This window comes from Chiloscyllium punctatum, chromosome 11 (assembly GCF_047496795.1).
Source record: "Chiloscyllium punctatum isolate Juve2018m chromosome 11, sChiPun1.3, whole genome shotgun sequence".
Taxonomy (NCBI): domain Eukaryota; kingdom Metazoa; phylum Chordata; class Chondrichthyes; order Orectolobiformes; family Hemiscylliidae; genus Chiloscyllium; species Chiloscyllium punctatum.
In genome coordinates this window covers 70231175-70258371 of record NC_092749.1, presented here as the reverse complement: position 1 = coordinate 70258371, position 27197 = coordinate 70231175, and the positions used below count along the sequence as shown (strand labels likewise).

General features: G+C 39.3%; 1 protein-coding gene across 4 annotated transcripts in view; it reads left to right on the top strand.

The window, feature by feature from the left end:
* Nucleotides 1-27197, top strand: part of usp34 (ubiquitin specific peptidase 34) — a 367536-nt gene that overhangs the window by 73371 nt on the left and 266968 nt on the right. For all 4 annotated transcript variants that reach the window (XM_072581002.1, XM_072581003.1, XM_072581001.1 and 1 more), the window contains 6 exons: nucleotides 15785-15852; nucleotides 15995-16187; nucleotides 21220-21281; nucleotides 21485-21566; nucleotides 21686-21778; nucleotides 23857-23982. In XM_072581002.1, coding sequence (XP_072437103.1) covers nucleotides 15785-15852; nucleotides 15995-16187; nucleotides 21220-21281; nucleotides 21485-21566; nucleotides 21686-21778; nucleotides 23857-23982 — 624 coding nt within the window. The remainder of the gene's footprint in view (nucleotides 1-15784; nucleotides 15853-15994; nucleotides 16188-21219; nucleotides 21282-21484; nucleotides 21567-21685; nucleotides 21779-23856; nucleotides 23983-27197) is intronic.

The following is a 27197-nucleotide window of genomic DNA, read 5'->3' as shown; positions in this document are numbered from 1 at the left end:
GGTTGAGGTTCTTTCAGTTTATTTGGAAGAGAGTGAAGGTTGCATGTTGGAAGAGCTACAGGATCGTGGCACTGGAAGCCATTCAAATTCGGAGAATAAATAGAAGTGCTGTGGTAACCAGAGGAATTGATACTATTCAGTACAACAAAGAGCATGAGTCTAGACTGCTGTGTTGCTTGCCCTGTACCTGGGTTCAGTATATCTGCTCAGGACTGGAGACAATTTTGTGAGAAGATAATCCAATTATCGTGCTATGTGCAATTATGAATGAAACAGCCAAGGCGAGGAAGGAAGTTCTGGATTGTGAGTAAAATTATCTTGACACCAAATTAAGCAGAATCTTAAAGCTCGTAATATTTGAGTTATTGCATTAGCAATGTGCAGATGGGCATATGGTAAATCAAATTCGCCAGATTAATGGTGTGGGAGAAGTGGATTCTGGTTTGTGGGGGAATCTTCCTAATACTCGCGAAAGTCCGATTTGTACTGTTGAAACTGTCAAAGTAAATTGATCGATAAGGTTAGAAGTTACAAAAACAATATAACCAAAGATTATCTGCGTGCACATAGTATTCAAAATAAAACAGGTAGAGTAACAGTTCAAATAGGTATGAACTGGTAGTTCTACAGATATGGCTGAAGGATGACATAGACTGGTACTGAATATTGAATGGAATAGGGCATTTAGGAAGGATAGGAAGTTAGGAAAAGCTGGGAAGATGGCTGTTAGTTAATGATGGTATTAGTGCAATTGAGAAGGCTGACCTAAATTTAGGAAACCAGAATGTGGAAACAGTTTAAGTAGAGATGAGACATTGCAAAGTCAAGGCATTGCTTGTGGGAGTGGTACACAGGCCCTGTAAGAGTAACTCTCTATTGTAGGTTGGAACATAAAGGAAGAAATACTGTGAACTTGTCAGAAAGACAAAGTGATGATCATGGTTGGTGGGGTGCTGGATTTTAAAGAATATGTGGACTGGAAAAGTCAGAAAGGCAAGGTGAGGAGCTAAAGAATGGTTTTGGAATTATTTCTCAGCAAAAAAGGTGATCGAGAGCCAACCAGAGAAACATGTTATACTAATCAGATATTATACAAAGAAATAGGATTAATTATTGATCTCTGTGAAGGCACCCCAAGACAGCAGCAACTATATCATTTCATTTTATATTCCGTTTGTGAGAGAGACAGAGAGTACTACTTCCTTTTAATTTAACTAAGAACAATAATGACTGCTTGGAAGCAGTGCTAGCTAAAGCTAAATTGGTTAATAAGGCTAAAGGCTGCATTAACAGAGATGCAGTGGTAGGCATAGAATCAGAGATGTCCAGCACAAAAACAGACCCTTCAGTCCAACTCATTTATGCTGACCAGCTATCCTAAATTAATCTAGTCCCATTTGCCAGTACTTGGCCCATATACCTTTAAACACTCCTGTTCATATACTCATCCAGATGCCTTTTAAATGCTGCCATTGTACCAGCCTCCCCACTTCCTCTGGTAGCTCATTCCATACACACACCATCCTCTGTGTGAAATTGTTGTCCTTTAGGTCCCTTTTATGTCTTGCCCTTCTCACCCTAAACCTATGCCCTCTAGTTCTGGACTTCCCACCCCAGGGAAAAGACCTTGACTATTAATCCTATCCATGCCCCACATGATTTTATAAATCTCTAAAAGGTTGCCCCTCAGCTTTCGATGCCCCAGGGAAAACAGCCCCAGCCGGTACAGCCTCCCTCTAGCTCAAATTCTCCAACCCTGGCAATATCCTTATAAATCTTTTCTGAACCCTTTTCAAGTTTTACAACATCCTTCTGATAGAAAGGAGACCAGAATTGCACGCAATATTCCAAAAGTAGCCAAATCAATGTCCTGTACAGCTGCAACATGACGTCCCAACTCCTGTACTGAATGCTCTTCACTATCCTATCTACTTGTGACTCTACTTTACAAACCTGCACTCCAAGGTCTGTTTGTTCAGCAGCATTCCCCAGGACCTTACCATAAAGTGTATAAGTCTTGCTCTGATTTGCTTTCCCAAAATGCAGCACCTCACATTTTATCTAAATTAAACTCCATCTGCCACTTCTCATCCCATTAGCCCATCTGATCAAGATCCCATTTCAGTCTGAGGTAGCCTTCTTCGCTGCCCACTACACTTCCAGTTTTGGTGTCACCTGCAAACTTACTAACTATACCCCCTATGTTCACATGGAATGTGAGGGGATAATTTGGAATAAACATTAGATAATCCTCCTTATTTATGAGGGATATGGACATGGATGTCCCATGGATAACAGAAAATGCAGATACTGCTGCAGTGTAACTTTTCTATGTACCTCAAAAGATGACATGATCAGCTGGATGAGGCAGAAAAGAAAATGGGTCTGGGGCCATCCTTGTGAGCACACAGATCCATGGTAGCAAATCACTGGGTAATAAGGATAGAGTGTATAATAAATAAGAAATAAGGGACAGGCCCAACATTCATGGTTAACTTGAAAGATTAAAAATATTATCCAAACAAAGTATATTATTATGCACAGATCAGTGGTGTGTCAGAAGATTGGACAGAATATACAAGAAACAGAAAATGACAGATTAATGACTCTTTGAAAATAATTATTAATGAGGAAAGTGGGCATGAAGTTAAAGTATAGATAGGTTAAGCGAGTATGCAAAGATCTGGCAACTGTGATATAAAGTGGGAAAATGTGAAATTGTCATTTTGGTAGGAAGAACAAAACAAAGAATATCTGAACGATGAGAAATTACAGATACCTGAGATGCAGAGGGATCTGGGTCACTGAGTAATGAGCGGCTAGACAAGCTCGGTTGCTATCTACTAGAATTTTTAAAAAAATATTTAGAGGTGATTTGATAGAGAAACACAAGATCTTGAGAAGCCTTGACTGAGTAGATGTGGAGTAGATGCTTCATTTATCAGGTAATTAGAAGTAGGGCTCACATCTTTTTAAAAAATAAGGTGTTGACCATCATGGGCCGAAGGGCCCATTCCTGTGCTGTACAGTTCTAAAAGATAAATGAGGCAAAAGTTTTTCTCTAGTGTGAGAGTTCGGAGCTCTTCCTTTCTGAAAAAGTGGTGGAAGTTAATTCCTTTAAATATTTAAAGATCAAGGAGGATTCTTGTTTGGAATGGCGGGGGGGGGGGGGGGTGTTAGGCGAGAGTTTATTGAGGTAGACTGAAATTTGGATTTCTGTTTAAAATCAGATCAGTTTATTAAACAGTGGAACAGGCTTGGGGTCAGAATAGCCAACCAGTCCGTCTTGTTCGTAGTTCATTTTGTTAGATTTCTTTGCTCTCTATCTTGATGAAGTTGTGTCTGTGAGCAAGAGATAGTAAGGATTGCAGATGCTGTAAGTCAAAGTCAAAATGTGGAGCTGGAAGAGCATAGCAGGTCAGACAGTATCGGAGCAGTAAGAAAGTCGATGTTTCGGGTCAAGACTGTTTGAACTGATCGAGTTTTACCCACACCTTCCACCCCTACCTCAAATTCACCTGGACTAACTCTGACACCTCCCTCCCCTTCCTGGAACACTCTGTCTACATCTCTGTTAACCGACTTAGCACTGACCTCTATTTCAAATACACCAATTTCAATAGCTACCTTAGCTATACTTTTCTCTCACCACCCTCGTGCAAAAATACAATCCCATACTCCCTATTCCTCTGCCTCCGCTACATCTACTCCCAGGATGAGGGATTCCACCCCAGGACTTCCCAGATGTCTTCCTATTTCAAGGACCATAATTTCCCCTCGCCGGTGATTTAATAATGCCCTCAACTGCACCTCCTCCATTTCCCACACTTCAGTCCGCACATCCCCTCCCCCAACCCAATAAGGATAGAGTTCCCCTGTCCTCACATACCATCCCATCAATCTTGAAATCCAACATATTATCCTCTGCCACTCTTGCCAACTGCAGTCAGGCCCCACCACCAAAAAGATATTTCCTTCCACCCCATCTGCTTTCCGTAGAGACCACTTACTCCATGACTCCCTCATCAGTTCCGTACTCTCCACCAACCTCTCCTCCGCACCTGGCATCTTTCCCTGCAACCTGCCCCTACTACACCTCTCTCACCTTCATCCAAGGCCCCAAACGATCATTCTAAATCCGGCAACAATTCACCTGCACTACTTCTTCTAACCTGGTCTATTACATCCATTGTTCCTGATGTAGTCTCATCTACATTGGAGAGACCAAGCGCAGAATTGGGGACTGGTTCACAGAGGATCTGCAGTCTGTACACTCCAATAAACTCCACCTTCAGGTTGCCAGCCGTTTCAATTCCCCCTCCTATTCCCTTGGTGACATGTCCATACTGGGCCACCTCCAGTGTCAAAATTAGGCCACATGCAAACTGGAGGAACAACACCTTATATTTCACCTTGGGAGCTTTGAACCCAATGGCTTCAACATAGAGTTCACTAGCTTCAAAATCTCCCTTAACCCATGTCCAGCCCTCCCTCTCCTCCCTGCCTCCTTAACTGACCTAACCTGTCCATCTTCCTTCTCACCTACCCACTGCACCCTTCCCACTGCTGAATTATAATTAGTCTCTACCTGCATCTACTATCACTAGCCCCACCCTTCCATTTATTTCTGAGCTCCTTTACCCCTCCCCAGTGTCCTGATGAAGTGCCTTACTGAAAACATCAACTTGCCTGCTCTTCCAGCAGCTCTTTTTTTTTCTCACCTGCTGTGCTCTTCCAGCTTCACATTTTAATGACTTGTCTGTGAGCATTTCATGTTAATGTTTTGTGTTATAAACTCCTGTGCCTGAAATTTGACATTGCCTGTGTAAATTTGTCTTGGTGTACATTGCACCTGCTCTTCCTCTTCACATTTCATAACTATCAGTGGTAGTAGGGTGTAATTATAATAAATTTGCATAGGCAGTTTCTGCCATAAGGATGAATAAAATAATTTATGCCTGTTTGATGGACACATTTTGCCAAAGCTTATTATCTTGCGCTCATCAGGACATTTTGCAAGAATATCAGTTCAAAGGGAAAATCAACAGTTATACTAAATGAGAGGGGACTATTGAAAGTTTGTCAAGTCGACACTAATTATTAGAGATGTTACCATAAGAATGCACCAATTAGCGCTCACTGATAGCGCAATGCTTTGCTCTGTTTAAAATTTAAACATTTATCCTAATCATTCAGAGTCAACGTATCTCATTTAAATTTAAACATAATCTGACTATTAACTGAGAAGGTGATGGCCAGTTGCCATCTTGAGCTCTTCTAGGGCCTGTGGTGAAGGTACCTCCTAAAGTGAAGATGGATAGGGAGTTTCTAGATTTTGATCAAGTGACGATGAAGGAACAGCGATGCACTGTTATAAAATATTCATTTTAATTCTTCAGCCCCTTGCCTTAATTTTCCACCCATACCATGGCGAAGACAAGATTGGAAGTGATATTGTTAACATTGATTTGTCCTTTTGGTAGCTACTATAATTTAATACTTTGATACCAAAGTTATATAGAGACAGACAAGTTCTTTTTTTTAATACAGGTACCCCTTGTAGACTTTGGTCACTGGCTTACGATGCAAATCGTACTCGACTTAAAACGTAGCTGCATCCAAATCCGAGACAAACCACTGAGAACTACATTGCTTTTATTCCTGGAGTTCTGTAAATATAAAATTGAAAAAAGCAGAAATAATTAAAGGCAACAAGTACTTCCTCTGTTAATCCTGATGCTCAGCACCAACTAAGTCTTGAATGTTCTCAGCACCTTACAATCATTGGAGTATTGGGAAAATGTCTTGGGGAAGGATGCAAATAACCTGAAATGTATGGGTAGTCTTGAGGCAGTTGTACACAATTATATCAGTGCACACAGACTATTTCATTCATTTTAAAGGAGTTTGCTATCAATTACTATCTACCCTCTAACCACCTTATCATCCATTAAATATCTGTATTTTATGGCAGAGTTTGCTATTATAAAAGCACCTCCGTAGTTTTTAAAAAAAAATTCTTTTAGAAAGGAATGTCCTGTGTATCTGGAATTCTGCATTGCAAATGATCCAAATGTTAGGAAACCCATGATCTGTTTTGATATGTTTGTAGCATAGTGCTTTAGATTGAAAGGCTTGTTATTTGCAGAATCTTATGAACAGAGTCTGTCAGCTAAGAGCTATCAAGAATTGGGCGAATTAGAGCAATTTCTTGGCAGTTAGCCAAATTGTCACAGCAGAGCCCAGTTTTACAGAATAGTTAATTACAATCATTGTTGCATAATCCCCTTGTTAATGCAGAGTAATTCTGGTATTTGGCATCAGCACAGAATTTACAGACTTGACAGTCGCTGCCATTGGGACCTCAAAATTTAGGCCATTATGTCTCAATATTGGATTTTCCCATGCATTGGCACCACATGCACTGTAGTAGTTAAAGAAGATAAACCAACGCCACCTTTTGAGAATGTCTAGTGATTGGCATTAATTAACTTAATTACCAGTGATATTCGAATCTAGAGAATAAACAAATGATGTAAAATCATATCTTATTGGACGTATTCATTTTCTTAATAACTCGAATTGGTTTTGTAGTTGTTGGAAGTGCAAATTTCTTGCTTATGTTATCATTTGTACTAAGCTTTTTTGCTGGAATTTTGGGAATACTTTAATTGATGATCTGAGTTTTGTGGTGAAATGGGATCTCTTGAAATAAATGCAGATTAAGCTATGTTTTTTTTTTAAAAAGCCAAGTCTGTATTTGAAAGTGAACACTGAATTTGTTTTGAGAAAAATGCCACAGATTGAATTACATTAATTGCACTATGGTTATGATATTGTTTGCAAAGGTACCATGACGGTCTGCTGAAAGACTAATTGATTGAGAGACTTAGACTTAAATATGAGATCCGGTAGCCATAGATTTGTTGGGGGGGGGGGGCGAAATTACAATAAAGTTCACCTGACTAGTAGTTTGCAATGAAGGCAAAGTCTTTGCTTTAAGTCCATTTAAAGGTTCCTAGGGCTTTGCAGGTGGATGATTTATTATATTTTGCAATCTTCTGTGTGAAAAGTATCTTTGGAGAAAAGTCAACAAATTGTACTAATACACATAGTTGATGGCAAAATTAGAGATTGAAGGTCAAGTGTTGGTGCAACTAAATGTATAAGTTTGTATAAGCAGGAGTATTGCCGTCATCTGTGTTGTGGAAAGAGCAGGAGTGAACTGTGAAACCCTGTACCTTTTTCTGTTACTTTCTTCAATCATTGTGGATTTTAGCATAGAGGATACATGTATTTCCTAGGTCCTGGAGTCTAGGTCAATTTAAACAACATCGCCATGCTTTTAAAGGTTTGAATAAATAGGATTATTTATTCACACATTCACACATTCACCCGTTCATCCAAAAATATCAATGCAATGTTACTTACACCCACACACATACAAATTTATAGTTGAAGACAGTGGTGTACTTCTACATTTGGTGAACAAAATATTAGTTATCAGTTCATGTCTTTGGCTTGTCTTGGATGGTCACAGTTGCTATGGACCCAGAACAGCAAATCTTTCACTCTTGAAGTGTAGTTTAAGGTAGGTTCAAATTGGTGAAGTCCGATTTCTGGATTCTTGCAGGATTCCTTTGAAGAACTGAATGTTCAGTAGGTCTTAAAGTTAGATTTCTTTTAGCAGAAGATCAAATTTAATTAGAGGTGGATTTCATTTAGGGATCAAATTGGATGTCTTATTACAATATAGCAGTTTCAATTCAACTTTGGTCTGTTGGCTGGTATTCTGCAGTGCTATTATTTGCAGACTGTTTCAGTTTCTTGGGTTAATAAAGGATTTTGTTATCAAAAGCAAGCTTCAGTCACATCAGCGACTGTTGTCCACCCCGAATGGTTTAAATCGAAAGCCATTCTACACAATGAAAGTTAGATGATGTCTGCTTCACACCTGTTTGTACTAGCTAGTTTCCTGTAGTTTTTCCTTTGATAGGATACAAACTTGAGGACATGAAGTATAGAAATTCATTTATTCTGAGTTTAGAGTAAACCAGTAACAATAAAATATGAAATCAAAAAGCAGAGTGTTCTTTGGATATATTCATTTGAAGGGGGTGATCCCCATCCTGGATGATTTCAGTAGTAACTTGCTGCAAGCTTAATGTGGTCTGTGTTGAATTCAAGGACGTCTGACCCCGAGCAGCCATCTTAGTCACCTGTTGGTGTCCATTTGAAAAAAAAAGTTCTAGAATGTTACATATTAGTATAATTCATGTTTAAAGTGATAATTTGGACATGAATACACTGGGAATAGCATCTCGAACTTTTATTTTGTATGAGATATGAGAGAATGTTGCTTATTGATTTTTAAAGAAAAATCCCATTCCTCTCTAATGTTCTGATTTTTGAAAATTTAGGAATGAGTTCCACAGATACTGGCAGACCTCTTGTGTTTTATCCATTTCTCATGTCACTAAAAAGAGTGGTGATAAATTAATTGCAATGAAGGCCATTGCAGTTCAGATTGATCATGTACTTGCTAATAGTTTATCTGTACTTTACAGGAATAGAGCATTTGATAGCCATCTGCTTATGTTATTAGACAGCTATTCAGAGTTCAAATTTCACTGTAGTATGTTAGGATGAACTTGGGTGAATTGCTAATTTGTATGATAGCACCGGAGAAATGACATTAAATCTTGTACATTGTAAAAGTGCATCTGGTTTACTTAATGCCTTTGGGGCCGGAATCTAGTTGTCCCTCCACACTATAATAGGTATATGACTACACTTCCATATTATGTAGTTGACTCTTATTGCCCTGAAGTACCTTTTTATTAAATATTCATAAGTAAAGACTTGATTTGATTTATTTTTGTCACATGTACTGAGATACAGTGAAAAATATTGTTTTGTGTGCTCAAGAGGCAGATCATAACATACAAAGTGCATCAGATAGCAGAACAGAGTACAGAATACAATTCCAGTTGGAGAGAGATCAGATCTGTTCAAAAGTCTGATAACATTGGGGATGAAGCGGTTATTGAATCTGTTCATACATGCACTCAAACTTTTATCTCTTGTGCCCAGTGGGTGAGGGTGGAAGAGAGGATAACTAGGGTGGGAGGGTTCTTAGATTATGTTGATTTGCTTTCCTGAGGCAGCACGAAGTATAGTTGGAGTCAATTGATGGAAAGCTGGTTTGTATGATGGACCGGACTCTGTTCACAACTCTCTGTAGTTTCTTGCAGTCTTGGGAAGAGCAGTTGGCATACTATGCTGTGGTACATTCAGATAGGGTGCTTTCAATGGTGCATCTATAAAAATTGGTAAGAGGTTTTGTGGGCATATCCACAATTTCCTTAACCTCCTGAGGAAGTCGAGGCATTATTGTACTTTCTTGATAGTTATGTCGACGTAGCTGGACCAGGGTAGATTATTAGTGACCATCCCTCCCAGGAATTTGATGCTGTTGACCATCTCCACCGTAGCACCATTGGGGGCCTGCCCTCCATTCCACTTCCTGAAGTCAATGTGAGAGATTGTTGACTTGCCACTTAGCATTCATTTTCTTCCCTATATTCTCTTTCATTGTTTGAGATATGGCCTACAATGGTGGCAGAATCATAGAATCCCTACAGTGTGGAAGCATGCTAGTTGGCCCACAGAAGGTCATATCTTGATTTCCTGTATAGGTCAGGATCGCCTAACTTGAACACCTCAACCCTGGACTTCATTAGAGAGTGGTTCTCCTGGCTTCGCTTGAGGAACGTTTGGGTTAATTTCTTTAGCATGCAGTGTTCTACATACATACTTATGAAGTCTGTAACGGTAGTAGCATATTCATTTAGGTTGGCCACTAAGTTCTTGAATATGGACCAGTCCACCAACTCTAAGCAGTCCTGTAGAAGCCCTTCCGTTTCCTCAGTCCTTGCACTTCAATTTCTGTTTGTTTGCCAGGAGGAGGAGCACAGCATTATCGTCTCATTTTCCAAAACGCGGATGGGGGCTGGAGCGGTAGGCATCTTTGGTTGTGTAACAGTGGTCATGGATGTTTGGGTCTCTGGTGGCACAGGAGATGTGTTGCAGGTATTTTCGTTGCACTTGAGGTTGGCCTGGTTGAAGTCTTGAATCATGATGAACAAGGCCTTGAGGTATTCTGTCTCAAGATTTTTTTTGTGTGTGTGTCTGGTCTGTGTGTTGCAGACCCCCCAGACTGTAGGACACAGCCAGGTATAGCTGGCGTGAGCCCAGTTTCTGCACAACATAGCATACGGTGGTTCCTTAATTGTCTCTGGAAGTTGTGAGATTATCCATCTTGTGTTCAGTGGCTTGGATGTTTGCCAGGTGTATGCTGGGCAGGGACGTAAACCCCAAAGTTTCCATCTCACCATAAGTCCATTGCATCGCCCACATTTCCTGGATACATGGCTGTTCCGAGTTGATCCCGGGCGTCAACGAGGGAAATCCACTGCCCTGGAAGGTAAGTGCATCGGGGTCCTGGGCACCATTTGCAACCTTGAGCATTTTGAGGTGTCTTGCAGTTGGTCTTGATGTCTGGTCACCTCAGATATGAGTATCCACAAGGTTAGGGAGGTCACGCCTGCAAGAGACTGGAAGTCCTCTGATCCCTCTGGACTTGCAGTTCCAGCAATGGCAAGAAATGTGAGTACATCTGCTGGGTTCCTGGGTGCTAGTCGTATCCATCAGTGCTCTGGGGGTGTCTTCCAGTCAGTCTGGTTGGGACTCTTAGATGTCTGGTCACTGTGGGGTCTTGTTCATGCATTGATTGGGCCTTGGGTCCAGGTTTCCATGATGAAGTCCGTAGGTCTGTGATCTCTCTAGGCCTGCCTTAGTGTAGTAATTGGGCCTTGGGGAATCTTCAAGCCTGAGAGTATAGGTAATTCTTCTATAATGCAAGGGTTGCGTTCTTGTACAACCCTGCATTATAGAATAATTGCGCTTTAGAAACAGTGCTTAACATGTTGGTGATGTAATTATGTTACAACCAATGCAAGTTTTAAAAGTTCGCACTTAAGAAATAGTGTCTTCAATTTGTCAATCACGTTACAGCGAATTTGCATTGACAAAACATGCAAAATTATAGCAGAATGACCTGTAGATGTAAAAAAGCATTGTTAGAAATTCTGGTAGACTTAGAATTGAGATTTAGAAGAGCAGAACAATTATAAAATATGTCAGAATAAGATCTGCTGTAGACCGCTTGCAAAGAGGTGCTCTGGTGCCTCTGGAATCTGTGTTAACCCTTAATAGTCTCACAGAACATAGATAAAGAAACCAGTATTTGACACTGACTAAATTTTACTATTGTGTAGAAGGCTATACACTCTGGACAAAACACAGTGCTTAAAGAATGTGTGAAACCTAAATGTATTTTTAATAATTAAGGAAAAGTTTTTAAAAATTAAGGTCTTATGTAACATATTCTGACTGTTATGATAAGAGCTCATAATCTGCAAGGTTAACCAAGTATCTTGCCAATTGAGTAATTGCAACTTCCTTTGAAATAGCTATGGAGACTGAAGTAACAGAAATATACTTTTAAACCTTCACAAAAACAGGAATTCTGTTCTGAGGAAAGCTCCGAAATGTTAACTCTGATTTCTTTCCACAGATGCTGCCAGACCTGCTGAGCTATTTCAGCAATTTTTGATTTTGTTTTGGACTTGCAGCATCTGCAGTTCTTTTGGTTTTTATTTTAAAATCTTTTGCTCTTCATGACTACTTTTCAGTAGTCACTTAGTTATTTTGGCTATTCACAGTTGTATTTCTGCATACTTGTGCACATGTAGCTGAGAACTATCTAATAATTAATTATTATATTTTTCACATTGATATCATAGAACTGTTTTAGCTTGGATTCCCTACAGTGTAGAAACAGGCCCTTCAGCCCAACCAGTCCACATTGACCCTCCAAAGATCAACCCACCCAGACCCATTTCCCTCTGACTAATGCACCTAACACTATGGGCAATTTAGCATGGCCAATTCACCTGACCTGCACAGCTTTGGATTGTGGGAGGAAACCGGAGCAACCCATGCAGACACTGGGAGCATGTGCAAACTCCACACAGACAGTCACCCGAGGCTGGAATCGAACCTGGGACCCTGGTGCTGTGAGCTACCATGCTGCCCTTATTGCTTGGATTGCCAAATAGTTTTAAGTTGTATGAAAAACAGGATGTTTTGATTTGGATTGTCTGTATTTTAAGGCATTATATCCAAACTCTGACCACCTCCAGATTCTTAAGCCAGGGAATCTGGTCCTTCAACCCAAAGCAAATAAAATAAATGCCTCTTTTTATTTCTTATCCAGTGAGTTGCAGAATTTATTTAAGTTCCTGTAGATTTGAAATGAGTTATTTTGAGACTTATGTAATCTGAGACTTCATGGTATATACCTACGTAGCCCTCAAAGATCGAAAAACCTGACACTATTATTTTAGGGAACTTGAAGATTGAATATAAATATGGAGTGGAAAGATGTTTATTTTGAGATGTAAATTGGGCTTATGAGAATACTTGCTTTGATATAAATTGGGATAAGTTCATTTCCTATAGTTTCTGACGCATTGCAATTTGTTTAGAATGGTTCAATTGGATTCATGATGAAGTCAGGATAGGTGGCATCTTCTATTAGTTGTCAGTTTTTTTTTTGGAAATTGCTGCCTTTAAGATGGAGTTCCTAATAAAGCCAAAGTACAATGTAACAAAAGATGTAAAGAATTACTAACATTATGCCTATTTCCAGATCTGTAACTGTCGTGGAAATTAAATCGACTTGACTCAACTATTAGCAAGAGCGAAGCAAGGAGCTTTATTTTTACTTATGCAGAAGTAACTCCAGTACACAAATGCTAGATGTCTTAATGTAAAGGAGTGCCTTAGCATGGTACAGACAATTGCTTTATTCTGTTTCTTATCATGCTCTCAAGGGTGAATCCCCTAGTCTTAGACATAACAGTTCTTTAGCTTTCGCTGAGTTCGACTATCGCAAGGTCGAGTTGAATGTTTACAGAATTCAAACAGAGATAAGCTGACTACAGGCCTTCATCAAAGTATTGTTTAACTTATGCAGCATTAAGTTAAAGAAAAGCATTCTCTTTCAAATTTCACAGTAGATGGATAATTTTCCATTACAGTAACAAAGCCTGCATGTGTTGTCTCCCTTATCCATAATACATCTGATGCTAAACCCTAATCCATGGCTCTAAACCTGACTGCTCCCTGACCAGCAATCTACTTTGCACCATTTAGAAATTTGGTTCGTCCAAACCCATCTGTATCCTATCTTTTAAACAGAACTTGGTACACTCATTGCCCTTCTGTTTGCTAACTTGTATTGACTGGCAGTCTGACACCATGTTTTTCCTCTTTTTGATTCTAAATCCTTCTATGCCTACCCTATACAATAGGATATGGCAGTAGCCTTGGGAGTCAAATTGCTGATGAACTGCTATTAATTAAGCATTGACCATTTAAAAAAATCTTTGCATTGGTTACAGTGTAAAAACATTGGTGGCAGACTATTAATTTCTTTTGAAGGGCCTACGTTTAAATTGGTCGTGGGATTAATAAATTAATTGAACATGAAGAGGTAGCTTTCGAGCTTTTGTCTTGGGTACTTCCTGTATCTCAAACAAAGTAAAAGTGGAGGAAGCCTTCATGGGACCTTGTTAATAGACAGTGAAGGCAACTATAGTGCTTTGTTATGCATGTGGTCATTTCAGTCAAACATTAATGGCATTTGAAACATCACTGTGATGCAATGAAAGTCTGCAGTTGGTCGGTCACATGTCATTTTGCAGGTTTTCTCACTTTATTGCTTGTGATATCTCCAGATAGGCAAAAGGACAAATCTTACGCATTCCACTTGTTTGTTACATTTCTCAAAGCACAGGGTGTCATCAGTAGAAGATGTCATTTGAAGTCACCTGTCACATACATCTATAGGAAAGAATACCATTTGTTAAGTGAGAATGCCGAAATGGACCATAAACACCAATGCAGATCACAAGGAAAGAACAGATAATGCCCTCAATGCTCAAACCTAGCTGATTCCTTCATGAGAGTATGTAAAAGATCTGAATATGTCTTGAATGTTGAAGCTTAACCATTGACTGTTCACTGAAGGACCAAGTAGAAAGGTTTGACTGCATATATTAAGTAATAGTTAAGTAATGGGGTACATGATAATGCTTAAATCGTCCATCCAGTGCCCTTGCTGATAGTGGGTGGGCTGGTACTGATCCAGGAAGGTGGTGAAGATTGTAGTGGTAGCACATTGCTTGCAGAAAGGACTCAACCATTATATTGCAAAGCCTGTAGAATCTAATTGAATCGAATAAAAATGGCTTATATTGATTTGACTGATTACTGTAAGGAGAAATTGGAAGAAGAAAGTTACTCCTCTTGAGACTTAAATCCAGATGTTCCGAAGGCTATAGTTGTGTCCACCCTGTTGCTACAAAGGTTAGGCTGGCTAAAGAGCTGGTAGTTTTAATTTGTTTGGTAAGCAATTGAAGTGGCAGTGTGTTCCTCCTCCCCTCCCCTTTCCCTGGAAAACCCTCAAAAAGATGGCTAAAATTGATAAGCAGTGAATGTTTGTTACTGCATTGTAAGCAATAGTTGAGCTATTTCCAAAGGACCATAAAAAATTTGTTCAGTATTTATCCAGTTGAAGAAACTAAATAAAAACTGAGGTAAGTAGGCATTTTCAAGTTTGGAAGTGAAGTTTTGATATAGTTATACAGGTCTACAATTTGGAAAAAGGCCCTTTGGTCAGGCAGCATCCGAAGAGCAGGAGAATCGACATTTCTGGCATAAGCCTTTCATCAGGAATGTGAATTTCTCATCCCTGATGAAGGGCAATGCCCAAAATATCAATTCTCCTGCTCCTCAGATGCTGCCTACCCTGCTGTGCTTTTCCAGTACCGGACTCTAGACTCTGATCTCCAGCATCTGTAGTCCTCACTGTCTCTCAACAGGCCCTTCTGGCCCAACTTGTCCATGCTGCCCAGTTGCCCAGTTTTCATAACTAAACTAATCTAGTCCCATTTGCTTGTGTTTGGTCCATATCTCTTCTTCTCTCCCCCCCCCCCCCCCCCCCCCCCCCCCCCCCCAAACCCATCACAGTCATGTAGCTGTAGCTGTCTGAATGTTTCTCAAATAATGAAATTGTACTCGCTTCCACCACTACCTCTAGGAGAGCCCATTCTAGGCACTCACCACCATCTGTATAGAGAAAATTGTCCCGCCCTGGACCCTACTGTATGATTTTAAAACTTGAAGTTTTCAAGCTATTCCACATAACCTCTGAACTTACAGGCAGCAGCAAAAACAATATAACAAATACTCAGGAATGATGCACATTAATTACAATAAGTTAATTGAACAAGAAGTTGCATTTTAAAAACTGCTTATGTACTACTATAATATATTATTGTATTGTAATTGCAGTTGAACTAACTTTCTATCATTTAATGCCATTTTGTGACACATTTTATTTCCCTCTATGTATCTTTACTCTTGCTATAGCCTATTGGGTCAGTTTTTCTTGAGTCATCTCCTGATACCCTGAAGAGGCACCATACAGTTTCCATCTGACTCCCAGAAAGTTGTATTTTGATGCTAAAAGTGATGGTTAATATTTTTAGCATGGTAAAATAAATGTGTTTGCTAAATAGTCATAATGTAGCTCTAGCAAAGGAGTTAATTTGTAATTGAACTATAACAGTTTATGTTTTGTTTAATGTTACAGATCAGGATATGGTTACACATCCCTGCTGTTATGCAGCATGTTATCCCCTTTCGAACTTATGTTATAAGGTAAGTGATCAGACTGAATACTCATTTTAACATTCCAGCAAAAATACAATGCAAATATTTTATTTTTCATTTGGAAAAATATTAAGGTGCATTTTCAAAAAAATAATCCTATTTTACATTTTCCAAAAATGTTCATATCTAGGTATCTATGTAAACTTTCAGACCAGGAATTGCGACAAAGTGCTGCACGCAACATGGCAGATTTGATGTGGAGTACAGTTAAGGAGCCCTTGGATACAGCACTATGTTTTGATAAAGAAAGTTTGGATCTTGCATTCAAGTATTTCATGTCACCAACTCTAACTATGAGGTTGGCTGGACTGAGTCAGATTACAGTGAGTCGTAACCTTGTAGACATTGACTAACTAAATGAAAACTGAATGTTTGTAACTTACAATTGGTTCTGGTTCTTGTTGCATTCTATTATTGTGTCTAAACTTGCTGCTTAAAAAAAACTGCTTTCATTTAGAATTGCTTGGTATTGTATGAACAAGACAGATATTTAAAAATATATCAGTGGAATGTTGGTGTGGGTTTTCCTAGATATTCAGCAGTGATTGATTGTATTTTATAAATTCTGGTACCATCCTTCTGAATCTTCTCTGCAGCTTCACCAGTGTTTCAATATCCTGTTTATAATATGAAGACAGGGACTTTGTACTCTTGGGTGATGTCACTATCAAATTATGTTTGTCCATTTTAAGGCAGTGAGTCACCCAGTTCAGATAGATGAGGAATTTCTTTTGATAGTAGTGAATCTGTGGAATTCTTTACCACAGGAGACTGATACTGGGTATATTCCAAGTTGAGAGACAAATCTTTAATCATTAAAGGGAATCAAGAGCATGGGCACAATGGAAAATGGAGTTGAGCATTATTGGATAGATTGTGATCTCATTGAATAGCGGAACAGACTTTGTTTCTGTGTGTTTTGTTCTATGCATATGCAATGTAATTTCACTGCTTTTTAACTCCTTCCCTCTAGAAATGCACTGTTTTTATTTGTTTTATTGCTTTATTGTCTTCTATTGTTACTTTTTGTGGTGTATGTATTTGTAGCTCCAAATTCCTTTGTTCTTCCACCAATTTAATCTCTCTTATCCCAGTAATAGACTGTGACTTCCATGTCTTTCCTAGCAAACTTTACCACCTCCACACTTGCTTATATTAAAATTCATTTGTCAGTGCATGCTCATTTTGCAAGTTTAGTAATGTCATGCATTTGATAGTATTGTGTAATAATAACTAACCATGGCAATTAAATGTCCACAGATTTTGAAATTTTATTTCTGATTCTAGGATGCAAATCATTTGTTTGTTTTTCAGCTACACATTATGTTGATGTTACAGACAATCTATACATGCAACTTTTCTACTTTCCCAAAGTAACGGTTCTGCATTTTTTTCTGTTTCTGGTCAAATAAGAGCAAAAATATTTTTTAATATTAATTATTATGGTGATCCTATGTTTGTGAACCATAACTCAGTTGGAGAGGCAAGTAAACTCTGGAAGAATATTATAAATGATGCTTAGTCTTTTTTTTTTCTTGGATTTCTTCACTTCTCTACAGAAGATGAGCATGAGAATCTCCTGGAAATTCTTTCCTATTAACTTTGCCTGTTTAGTATGCATAATGGGTCAGAAAGTACATTCCAGTTTAAGTCCTTCCCAAACTTCATATGCAAGTAAATATGCATTTAAAAATTAAGATCACTTCTTGCTTGATGATGTTAGTTTTGAAGAAGGGTCACTTGATCCGAAACATTAACTGTTTTCTCTCTAACAGATGCTGCCAGACTTGCTGAGTTTCTCCAGCAATTTCTATTTTTGCCTTGTTTCTCCTTTTTTGATGTATTTCAGGATAGTCAATGGCAAATATGTAAAGAGTGCATGGAGGCAGTGCAACAATTGGTCATTCCTGTCTGGCACAAAAATAAAATGGGAAAGTTGGTCTGATTCTGGCTAACAAAGAAAATTGGGGATAATATTAGATCCAAGGTAGGGCAGTCCTGAAGATTGGTAGCAGTTTAGATTTTGGCAAAGAAGGATAAAGGAAATTAAGATTTGGAGATGCTGGTGTTGGACTGGGGTGTACAATCACACACCACCAGGTTATAATCCAACAGGTTTAATTGGAAGCGCCAGCTTTTGGAGCACTGCTCCTTCAGGTGATTGTGGAGGACACAATTGTAAGACATAGAATTTATAGCAAAAAGGTTTACAGTGTGATGTAACTGAAATTATACATTGAAATATACTTTGTTTGTTTGTTTGTTTTGTGTCTTTCATATGTTTGAACACCATGATCGTTTCACTTCTTTCATATGTAAATCGCAACCTTTTTTTTAAAAAGTTACATTCTTAGGTTAACTGTAACAATTGGTGTTAGCCAGATAATCTGTTGAAGGTGTTAGCCCCCTGTGTCCTCTGCCTGTGCCATAATGTTTAGACTGATTCTAATCTAAAAAGTGAGTTAACAGAGTCGTACATGAGTTCATGCAGTTTTTGAGCAAAGTACAATGTAACTCTGCAAGTACAAATTCACCCCACGTGCAAAAGGGTTTTTGTGTGTGTGTGTGTGTGTGTGAGTGAGAGTGAGTGATCTGCACCTATAGGGAGGGCGTCAACTGGGACCTTGGGTTTATGTGACACTACAAGTGACCGCCATTGCACTTATATATGCGCGTGCGCACAGACACGCACACAGCTACTCTCACACACGCACTCCCACACACTCACATGCATCCTCTCACAGACCACTCTACACTCTCACACATATACACTTTCTCACAGACACTCAACTCCCCACCCCAAACACACACACACCTCCTCACAGACTTAGAGACTCGACACTCATATACACACACACATGCACTCACACTCACTCACAAACCCCCCCGAGACAGACAGACACACACACATGCATTCATATACATATATGTTTCTGGGGTGAATTTGTACTTGTAGAGTTACGTTGTACTTTGCTCAAAAACTGCATGATTCGATGTAAGACTCTTAACTCACTTTTTAGATTAGAATCAGTCTAAACGTTATGGCACAGACAGAGGACACAGGGGGCTAACGCCTTCAACAGATTATCTGACTAACACCAGTTATTACAATTAACCTGAGAATGTAACTTTTTTTAAAAAAAGGTTGTGATTTACATATGAAAGAAGTGAAACTATCCTGGTATTCGAACAGATGAAAGACTCAACAGACAATCAAGGTATTTTTCAATGTATAATTTAAGTTACATCACACTGTAAATTTTTTTGCTATAAATTCTGTGTCTTACAATTGTGTCCTCCACAACCACCTGATGAAGGAGCGGTACTCTGAAAGCTAGTGCTTCCAATTAAACCTGTTGGACTATAATCTGGTGTTGTGTGACTTTTAAAAAGGAAATAAAGTGGGAGAAAATAGAGTACGAGTGTAAATTTGTAGGGGCACGTACAAATAGTAAAAGCATTTATTGGGGTATGTGAAAATGATGAGTGGAAACAAATGTAGGCACCTTCCAGTCAGAAACAGGGACAGTTATGAACTTGACGATATGGCAGACCAATTAAACAAATATATTTGGTTTTGCCTTCACAAAGGTGGATGCAAATAACGTCCCCAAAATTTTGGGAAACACTGGGTCAAATGAAAGGGGAACGGAAGGAAATCCGTATTAGTTGGGAAATGGTGCTGAGAAAATTAGTTAGGATAAAAAGCTATTAAGTCCACGTGGCTGCTTGATCTACATCCCAGAAGTGACCCTTGGAATAGTGGATGTATTGCTGGTCAGCTTTCAAGATTTTAAAGACTTTGGAACAATTCCTATGGATAAGAAAGTAGCTAACGTTATCTCATTATTATTTTGAAACAAAAATGGAGGTAGAGTAAAAACAGGGAATTATTGATTGGATAGTCTGACATTAGTAGTAGGGATTATTCTAGAAGGTAAAAACAATGACTGCAGATGCTGGAAACCAAATACTGGATTAGTGGTGCTGGAAGAGCACAGCAGTTCAGGCAGCATCCAACGAGCAGCGAAATCGACGTTTCGGGCAAAAGCCCTTCATCAGGAATAAAGGCAGTGAGCCTGAAGCATGGAGAGTTAAGCTAGAGGAGGGTGGGGGTGGGGAGAGAGACCTATCTATCACCTTCATCTCCTCCCCCACTCACCCATTGTAACTCTATGCTACTCTCTCCCCACCCCCACCCTCCTCTAGTTTATCTCTCCATGCTTCAGGCTCACTGCCTTTATTCCTGATGAAGGGATTATTCTAGAGCCCATTAGACAAAGTTTAATCGCAGAGCATTTGGGAAAACAGTGACAGGATCAGACAGTGTCAGTGTGGATTTATGAAAAGAAAGTCATGCTTGATAAATCAGCCAGAATCTTGAGACTATAACCAGTAGAATTGATAAGACATCCAAATGGATGTGGTTTACTTGGATTTTCAGATGGCATTCAATAAAGTCCCACGAGATAACTGTGTAAAATTAAAGTGCTTCGGATTGGGGATAGTGTACTAACATGAATAGAGAACAGGTTGGCAGGCAGGAAGCAAAGTAGTAATAAATGAGATTTTTTTTTGGAGTGGCAGGTAGTGACTAGTGGGGTACCATAGGGATCAGTGCTTGGACCCCAGCTATTCACAATGTATAGTAATAATTTAGTTGAGGGAACTAAATGTAACATCTCCAAGTTGGCACATGAGACAAAGCTGGATAGGAAGGTGAACTGGGAGGATGCAGACATGCTTTAGCGTCATGTGAGCAAGCTGAGTGGGCATATACCTGACAGATGCAGTTTATTGTGGGTAAATGTGAGGTTAACCATTCTGGTAGGAAAAGCAAGAAAGCAGATTATTATCTGAATGGTGATGGGTTGGGAAAGCAGTAGGTGCAATGAGACCATGGTATGCAGTCACTGAAAGTGAGCATGCAAGTTCAACAGGCTGTGAAGAAAGCAAATGGTATGTTGGCCTTCATAGTAAGCAGATTCAAGTTCAGTAGCAGAGATGTCTTGTTGCAGTCGTACAGAGCTTTGGTGAGACTACATCTGTGTTGTGTGCAGTTTTTGTTTGTTCTTTATCTGAGAATTGATGTTCTGGCTATGGCGAGAATGTTTGGCCAGTCTGATTCCTTCCATAGCAGAGCTGAGGTATGAAGAGGGGCTCAATGGAAAAAGGTTTAATTTGATATTACTTTTAAGAAATTTGTTTTCTAAGCTTGTCCAATAAACCCCTTGGTTGTACTGTTTCCCTTTTTAGATCAATTGTATTCAATAAATTTCACATTTTCAATAAAGTCATTGATTTGCAAATTAACTTATCTGTAAAATTTAATTTCTAACTTTTCTTTCCTGACAGAATCAACTTCACACATTCAACGATGTTTGTAATAATGAATCTTTGGTGTCAGATACTGAAACGTAAGTAACGGTGTTTCAATTAGAGAGATGATCCAACATCAAATGCTTAAGTGGAGAGAAGATAATTAAGATTGCTTACCAAATGTCCATAAGCCTTCTGAAAGAAAATTAACAATGCAGTTCTAGAAAGTTGCAGAAGTAGGGAATTGAAGGAAATCTTTAGGTGTAAACCTTTTTTTTTACTGTTTTTCTCTATCGTGCAGGTCAATTGCAAAGGAACTAGCTGACTGGCTAATTCATAACAGTGTTGTTGAACATATCTTTGGACCAAATTTGCACATTGAGGTTTGTCTGGATCACTTTTTTTTTCTTCTTTCTCTCCCACTCGTCTACTGAGCATCTCAAAACAAGCTTGCAAAACATGTTACCTGCTTTCACAATTCTTCCATTTATTAATTTTGCAGATCATCAAACAATGCCAAGTCATCTTGAACTTTCTAGCTGCAGAAGGGAGACTTAGCACACAGCATATAGACTGTATTTGGGCAGCAGCACAGGTACTAATGAAATAAATCCATAATTTTACAGACTTCTGATGTTTAAAAGACAAATACTGTATAATACAAATATACATATTTGCTTTTTTTCAAAAAAGTGACTATTTTAATGATTTTCTTGGAAGTAATTTTGCAAAGGTAGTGTTTATTAGGAGCACTCAACAAAGTCAAATCCTACTGAGACAAAAAGTGATTTAAATTTTTTTGTTAGAGTTGGCCTTAATTTGTGTATGCCAGTGAAATATTGATAAAGGTTTTCTTTTCAATAAAATGTTTTGAATTTGTGCATATAGGTAAGTAGTTATATATCTATGCAAACACGAAAAATGTAGTAGCTCATTTGGACTATGTTAAGTGTTTCAAAACTGGCTGTATATTAGATGTAGTTACCTTATTTCAGCAGGTGAGATTAGTTCATTGCAGATTTGAGCAACAAAGTTTGTGAGAAGATTTGTAGCTCAGGTGCTCGTTGTTGTGGTTCTGTTTGCTGAGCTGGAAATTTGTGTTGCAGACATTTTGTCCCCTGTCTAGGTGACATCCTCAGTGCTTGGGAGCCTCCTGTGAAGCGCTTCTGTGATCTTTCCTCTGGCATTTATAGTGATTTACGACAACCGGAAGCGGCAGATACATTTTTTGAGATTCTTTGCATGCAATCTTTCATCCTTGTCAGGAGAATAGGCAGCAGCATACCACATGTGAGACCACCACTCTTTCTCTTTCCCCCCCCCCCCCCCAAAAAAAAAACCCCATCCAACACCACCTCCTGTCCAATGTTGGCCCCCTGGCCTTCCGCCACTACTGCCTGCCCCCCAACCCTGTCCAACTCTGCCCTCTCCCGCCCCCTCCCCACCCCCCAGCCCTGTACAACATCACCTGCCCACCCCATAACCCCGTCCAACACCTGCCCCCTGTGCAGCCCCGCCCCTGCTCTGGGGCAGCCGGACTGGACACCAACAACAAGAAGGCGGCTGCTGCTGCCGCCTTTTGGGGGGTGAGTCTCCAAATAGAGCGCGCGCGCGCGCATACACACACACACACACACACACTTTTTTACTGCAACTTTTTGACAGGTTCCACCTTTATCCTGTACAGGACAATGTTGGAGAGATTATTTGGGGAAGCGGGAGGTTTAGGGTGCACCCCTGTGTAGAACTCCAGGGAAAGTGTAGGGAGAGGGTGGTAGGTCAGTCATTTGGAGACGGTGCCTGGGCTCCCATCAGTGCAGGACAGTTCTAGGCAGCATTTCAGGAAGCGGAGTTCATTTTAAATCACTGTAAACGAAAGGCGCAATTGGTGTTTGAAACACGTCTTTGATGTAATGTTTCTATTGGGGCCTCTAGATCTCCTTCGGATAATCCGATATTCAGATAATCGATTTTCCTCTGAAATGGAATATGATTGGATTAGTTTTTCCTAGGTGATCAATGTATCAGTTTTCAGCATTTGTGTTTGTTGGTCATGGGAATTGCATTTGCTGTCCAGTCATATGTTGATGCGTTTTCAGAATAGTTTTTAGGTTTTTTTCTCTAACGTGTGACAGCAAACACATTAGAAATCTGTGTTTTGTGATATGTTTCCTTTGTTTGACAGTTTAACACTAAAAAATATTTGGTTTTAGAAGATAATGAGACCCCCCCCCCCCCCCCGCCATGATCTTGTCAATTCTATCTTCTCTTGAACAACTCCTTCTTGCTATTTAGTTTAACTTAGTTCTAATCAAGCTTTTATTTGTCTAAATTCTCAGTTTGCTTTTCAGTCTTTAATCTAATCCCATCAATAATTTCCTGGGACTGTTTGATGTAATCGTGTCTTTCTTTGTAATGTTGCACTTGGACAAACATTGCACTGCTGCAACCTGATTTAGAATAATGGCTCAATTCATCACCTGGATTGAAGTTTCTTTTGTAGAAGTTTCTCTTTTGAAAACTAAATTGTTTAATTTGTGGCAATTAACTTTTGTAAAACTTAATTATATGATCAGCTTTAATATCTCCAGTCTGTGACACTTGTTATTTCAGCTGTGCACAAGTGTACTTTTTGACATGTTTCCTTTTATGTTCTCCTCTCCTGCAATACAGTTGAAGCACTGTAGTCGATACATCCATGATTTGTTCCCTTCCCTTATTAAGCACCTGGACCCTGTTCCACTCCGTCACCTTCTTAATCTAGTGTCCGCTCTTCACCCCAGTGTGCACACCGAACAGGTAAGACATCTGCATGGATGTGTCTAAGATTTCACACTATTCCTGTTTTGCCAACTGTTGCTCACATTGTAAAATGTTCTCTGGTCACCTGAACAGTCCATATTGAGAGCAAGAGCAGTGAAATGGGGAATACTTGCCCTTCAACTAATGATGCCAGAATATTATTATCTGGTCATGTCTCCTCTTGTGGGACCTTTGTGTACAAGGTGGTTCGAGCATTTGAGGTAAGCAAAATAAATGCATTTAAGAGGAAGCTGGAAAAGCCCATGAGTGAGAAAAGAATAGAAGGTTATGTTGATAGGGTTAGACGAAGGCTCTGGAAGGGAGGCACATGTTGGGCATAAAACTTCCATAAGTTGGACCAAATGACCTAAGTCTCTGCCTAGTTATTTGTATATTTTGAGGTTTGTTTTTCTGGATGTAGATTATTGCCTGTCTCTAGACATGGGTGTAGGAAGAGTGAGCATATTGTCATGAAGGAGGAGCTTTGAAAGTGAAGGAAGGGGCATGATAGAATTATTGAGCTGGTGGAAATGATAAGAAAATCTGGAAAAGGAGAACAACAGGGAAATCTCATCATGGTTTTGAAGTGGGGATAGGGATTCAACAAAAAGGGGAATAAAACCATGGGGAATAGGATTGACTCAACTAAAGGTCTTGACTACTATGGGAAAGAAGAACCATTGCAAGAAGGGAAGACATTTAGTATGGAAGATTGCCATAAAAAAAAATTGGTGAAACTGGGAGAAAGAACTAGTGTCGTTTCATGAAACTGGATGGATTTGAAATACAGACAGTTGAAATAGTCAGTTGGTTTGTTATAGAACACAAACTACCGTGAGAAAGGACTTTGTGCCTATAGAATTGGGTTTATATGTAACATATGTCTATCAGATTTGGTATTATTGTGTTTTCAGACGATGGGTGAAAATCCTCCCGATGGCTGTCGGAACAAAATGGAATGGTAGTTATCCTAATCGTAGGGATGATCCACAGTGTGCCTCTGTCAGAAGGATTTCCATCTCTAGAGCTGGGCATCTAAATATTTGTGACAATCTCCCATGATACTGGTTCTACCAAACTCAAGGGATGTGGAAGTAGTTCACGAATTTCAGAAGTCCTAAATTTTGTATTATACTGTTAGTCTGGGCTCATTGCTGAAAGACCAAGTAATGTTGCCACTATTACTTTGAACCAGATGTGTGAATTAAAATCGCTCATCATTTCGCTCTCCTAGCTTTCCACAGCTTTATATTTTCTTTTTAATGAGTATGATTTTGAAATTTATAGCTTGTATTGGTTAGTCATGATTTTGGAGATGCCGATGTTGGACTGGGGCATACAAAGTTAAAAATCACTTAACACCAGGTTATAGTCAACAGGTTTATTTGGCATGATTTGGAGATACCAGTGTTGGACTGGGGCATACAAAGTTAAAAATCACTTAACACCAGGTTATAGTCAACAGGTTTATTTGGCATGATTTGGAGATACCAGTGTTGGACTGGGGCATACAAAGTTAAAAATCACTTAACACCAGGTTATAGTCAACAGGTTTATTTGGCATGATTTGGAGATACCAGTGTTGGACTGGGGCATACAAAGTTAAAAATCACACAACAACAGGTTTAATTGGAAGCACATTAGCTTTTGGAGCGACGCTCCTTCATCAGATGGTTCTGGAGGACACCAATTGTAAGGCACAGAATTTATGGCAAAAGCTTACAGTGTGATGTAACTGAAAGTATACATTGAAAAATACTTTGATTGTCTCTTGTCAACTCTTGATTGCAGAAGCTTTATTTGGGGAAGGTGTAAAAACATAGTTGAAGTCCTCCCATTAAATTTCTACTTAATCCAACAATAATTTAACCAGTGGCTGATGGTATGTACATCCGTTTTGATAATGGTACCAAATGCGTATTCCATTCTACCCATGAAAGCAAAGGTGATGCCTTAGCTACAGTTTCCCAGTTGCTGCATGATACATATGAGAAACCAATGTTTCTTTGTTCTCTTTGCTGCAGACTTTGTCACTGCTGCAGCACTGTCTCAAACCCATTCATCATTGATGATGCAGACAGTGGGCTGTCAGTAAGTGCTGCCACAGCAAGTTGACTTAGTTTTGTGGTTTTCAGTCCCATAATCCAACAATGCATTGCAGCATATTAGTCAAGACATTATATAAGGTGCCCCATTTCTTCAGCCTCAAAATCATGTTTTTGTATATATAAGTTGATCCCCGTTACAGCCATGGTATGCTATATTCATATTAGTAGTCATCCACAATTTTTCACCCACAGTAAATGCTATAACTGGGTGCAAAATGTCACATTGATGCTGTGGAGCCTCTTGTGAAATTTTAAGACGTGACCACGTAATAGTTGCACTGATGGTTCAGTTTTTAATCCTCTACATCTAAGTTGACCCCTGACTTTAGAGGATTTTTGAGACTTCAAAGTTTACTTGTACATCTGTGTCTATGGTAATGACTTGCAGCTTATGCATTTCAAAAATTGGCAAAGAGAAAGGCTAAATACACTCATTTAGTGTTATCAATTTTTATCTTAACTTAATTGTCACCTCCACCTTTTTAAAATTAATTTATGTATATTTTTGTAGTTATACAATGATGTTGAATTCAGCAAATTAAACAGAATTCATTTTAGCTATTCAGTTGTATTAATGCCAATTTGACATGGAATGTCTAAGTAAACTAAAACAATAATTTGAAAGTAATTAGTCTTAGAGATAGACAGCGTGGAAACAGCCCCTTCAATCCAACTCGTCCATGCTGACCAGGTATCCTAACCTAATCTAGTCCCATTTGCTAGCGCTTAGCCCATATTCCTCTCAGCCTTTCCTATTCATATACTCATGCAGATTTCTCTCAAATGTTGTAATTGTACCAGACTTTTCCACTTTCTCTGGCAGCTCATTCCACACATGTACCACTCTCTGTGTGAAAAAGTTGCCCCTTAGGTCCCTTTTTAAATTTTTCCCCCTCTCACCTTAAACCTATGCCCTCCAGTTCTGGACTCCCCCACCCCAGGGAAAATACTTTGTCTATTTATCCTATCCATGCCACTCATGATTTTATGAACCTCCTATAAGGTCACCCCTCAGCCTCTGATGCTCCAGGGAAAACAGCCCCCACCTATTCAGCCTCTCCCTATAGCTGAAGTCCTCCAACACTGGCAACATCCTTGTAAATC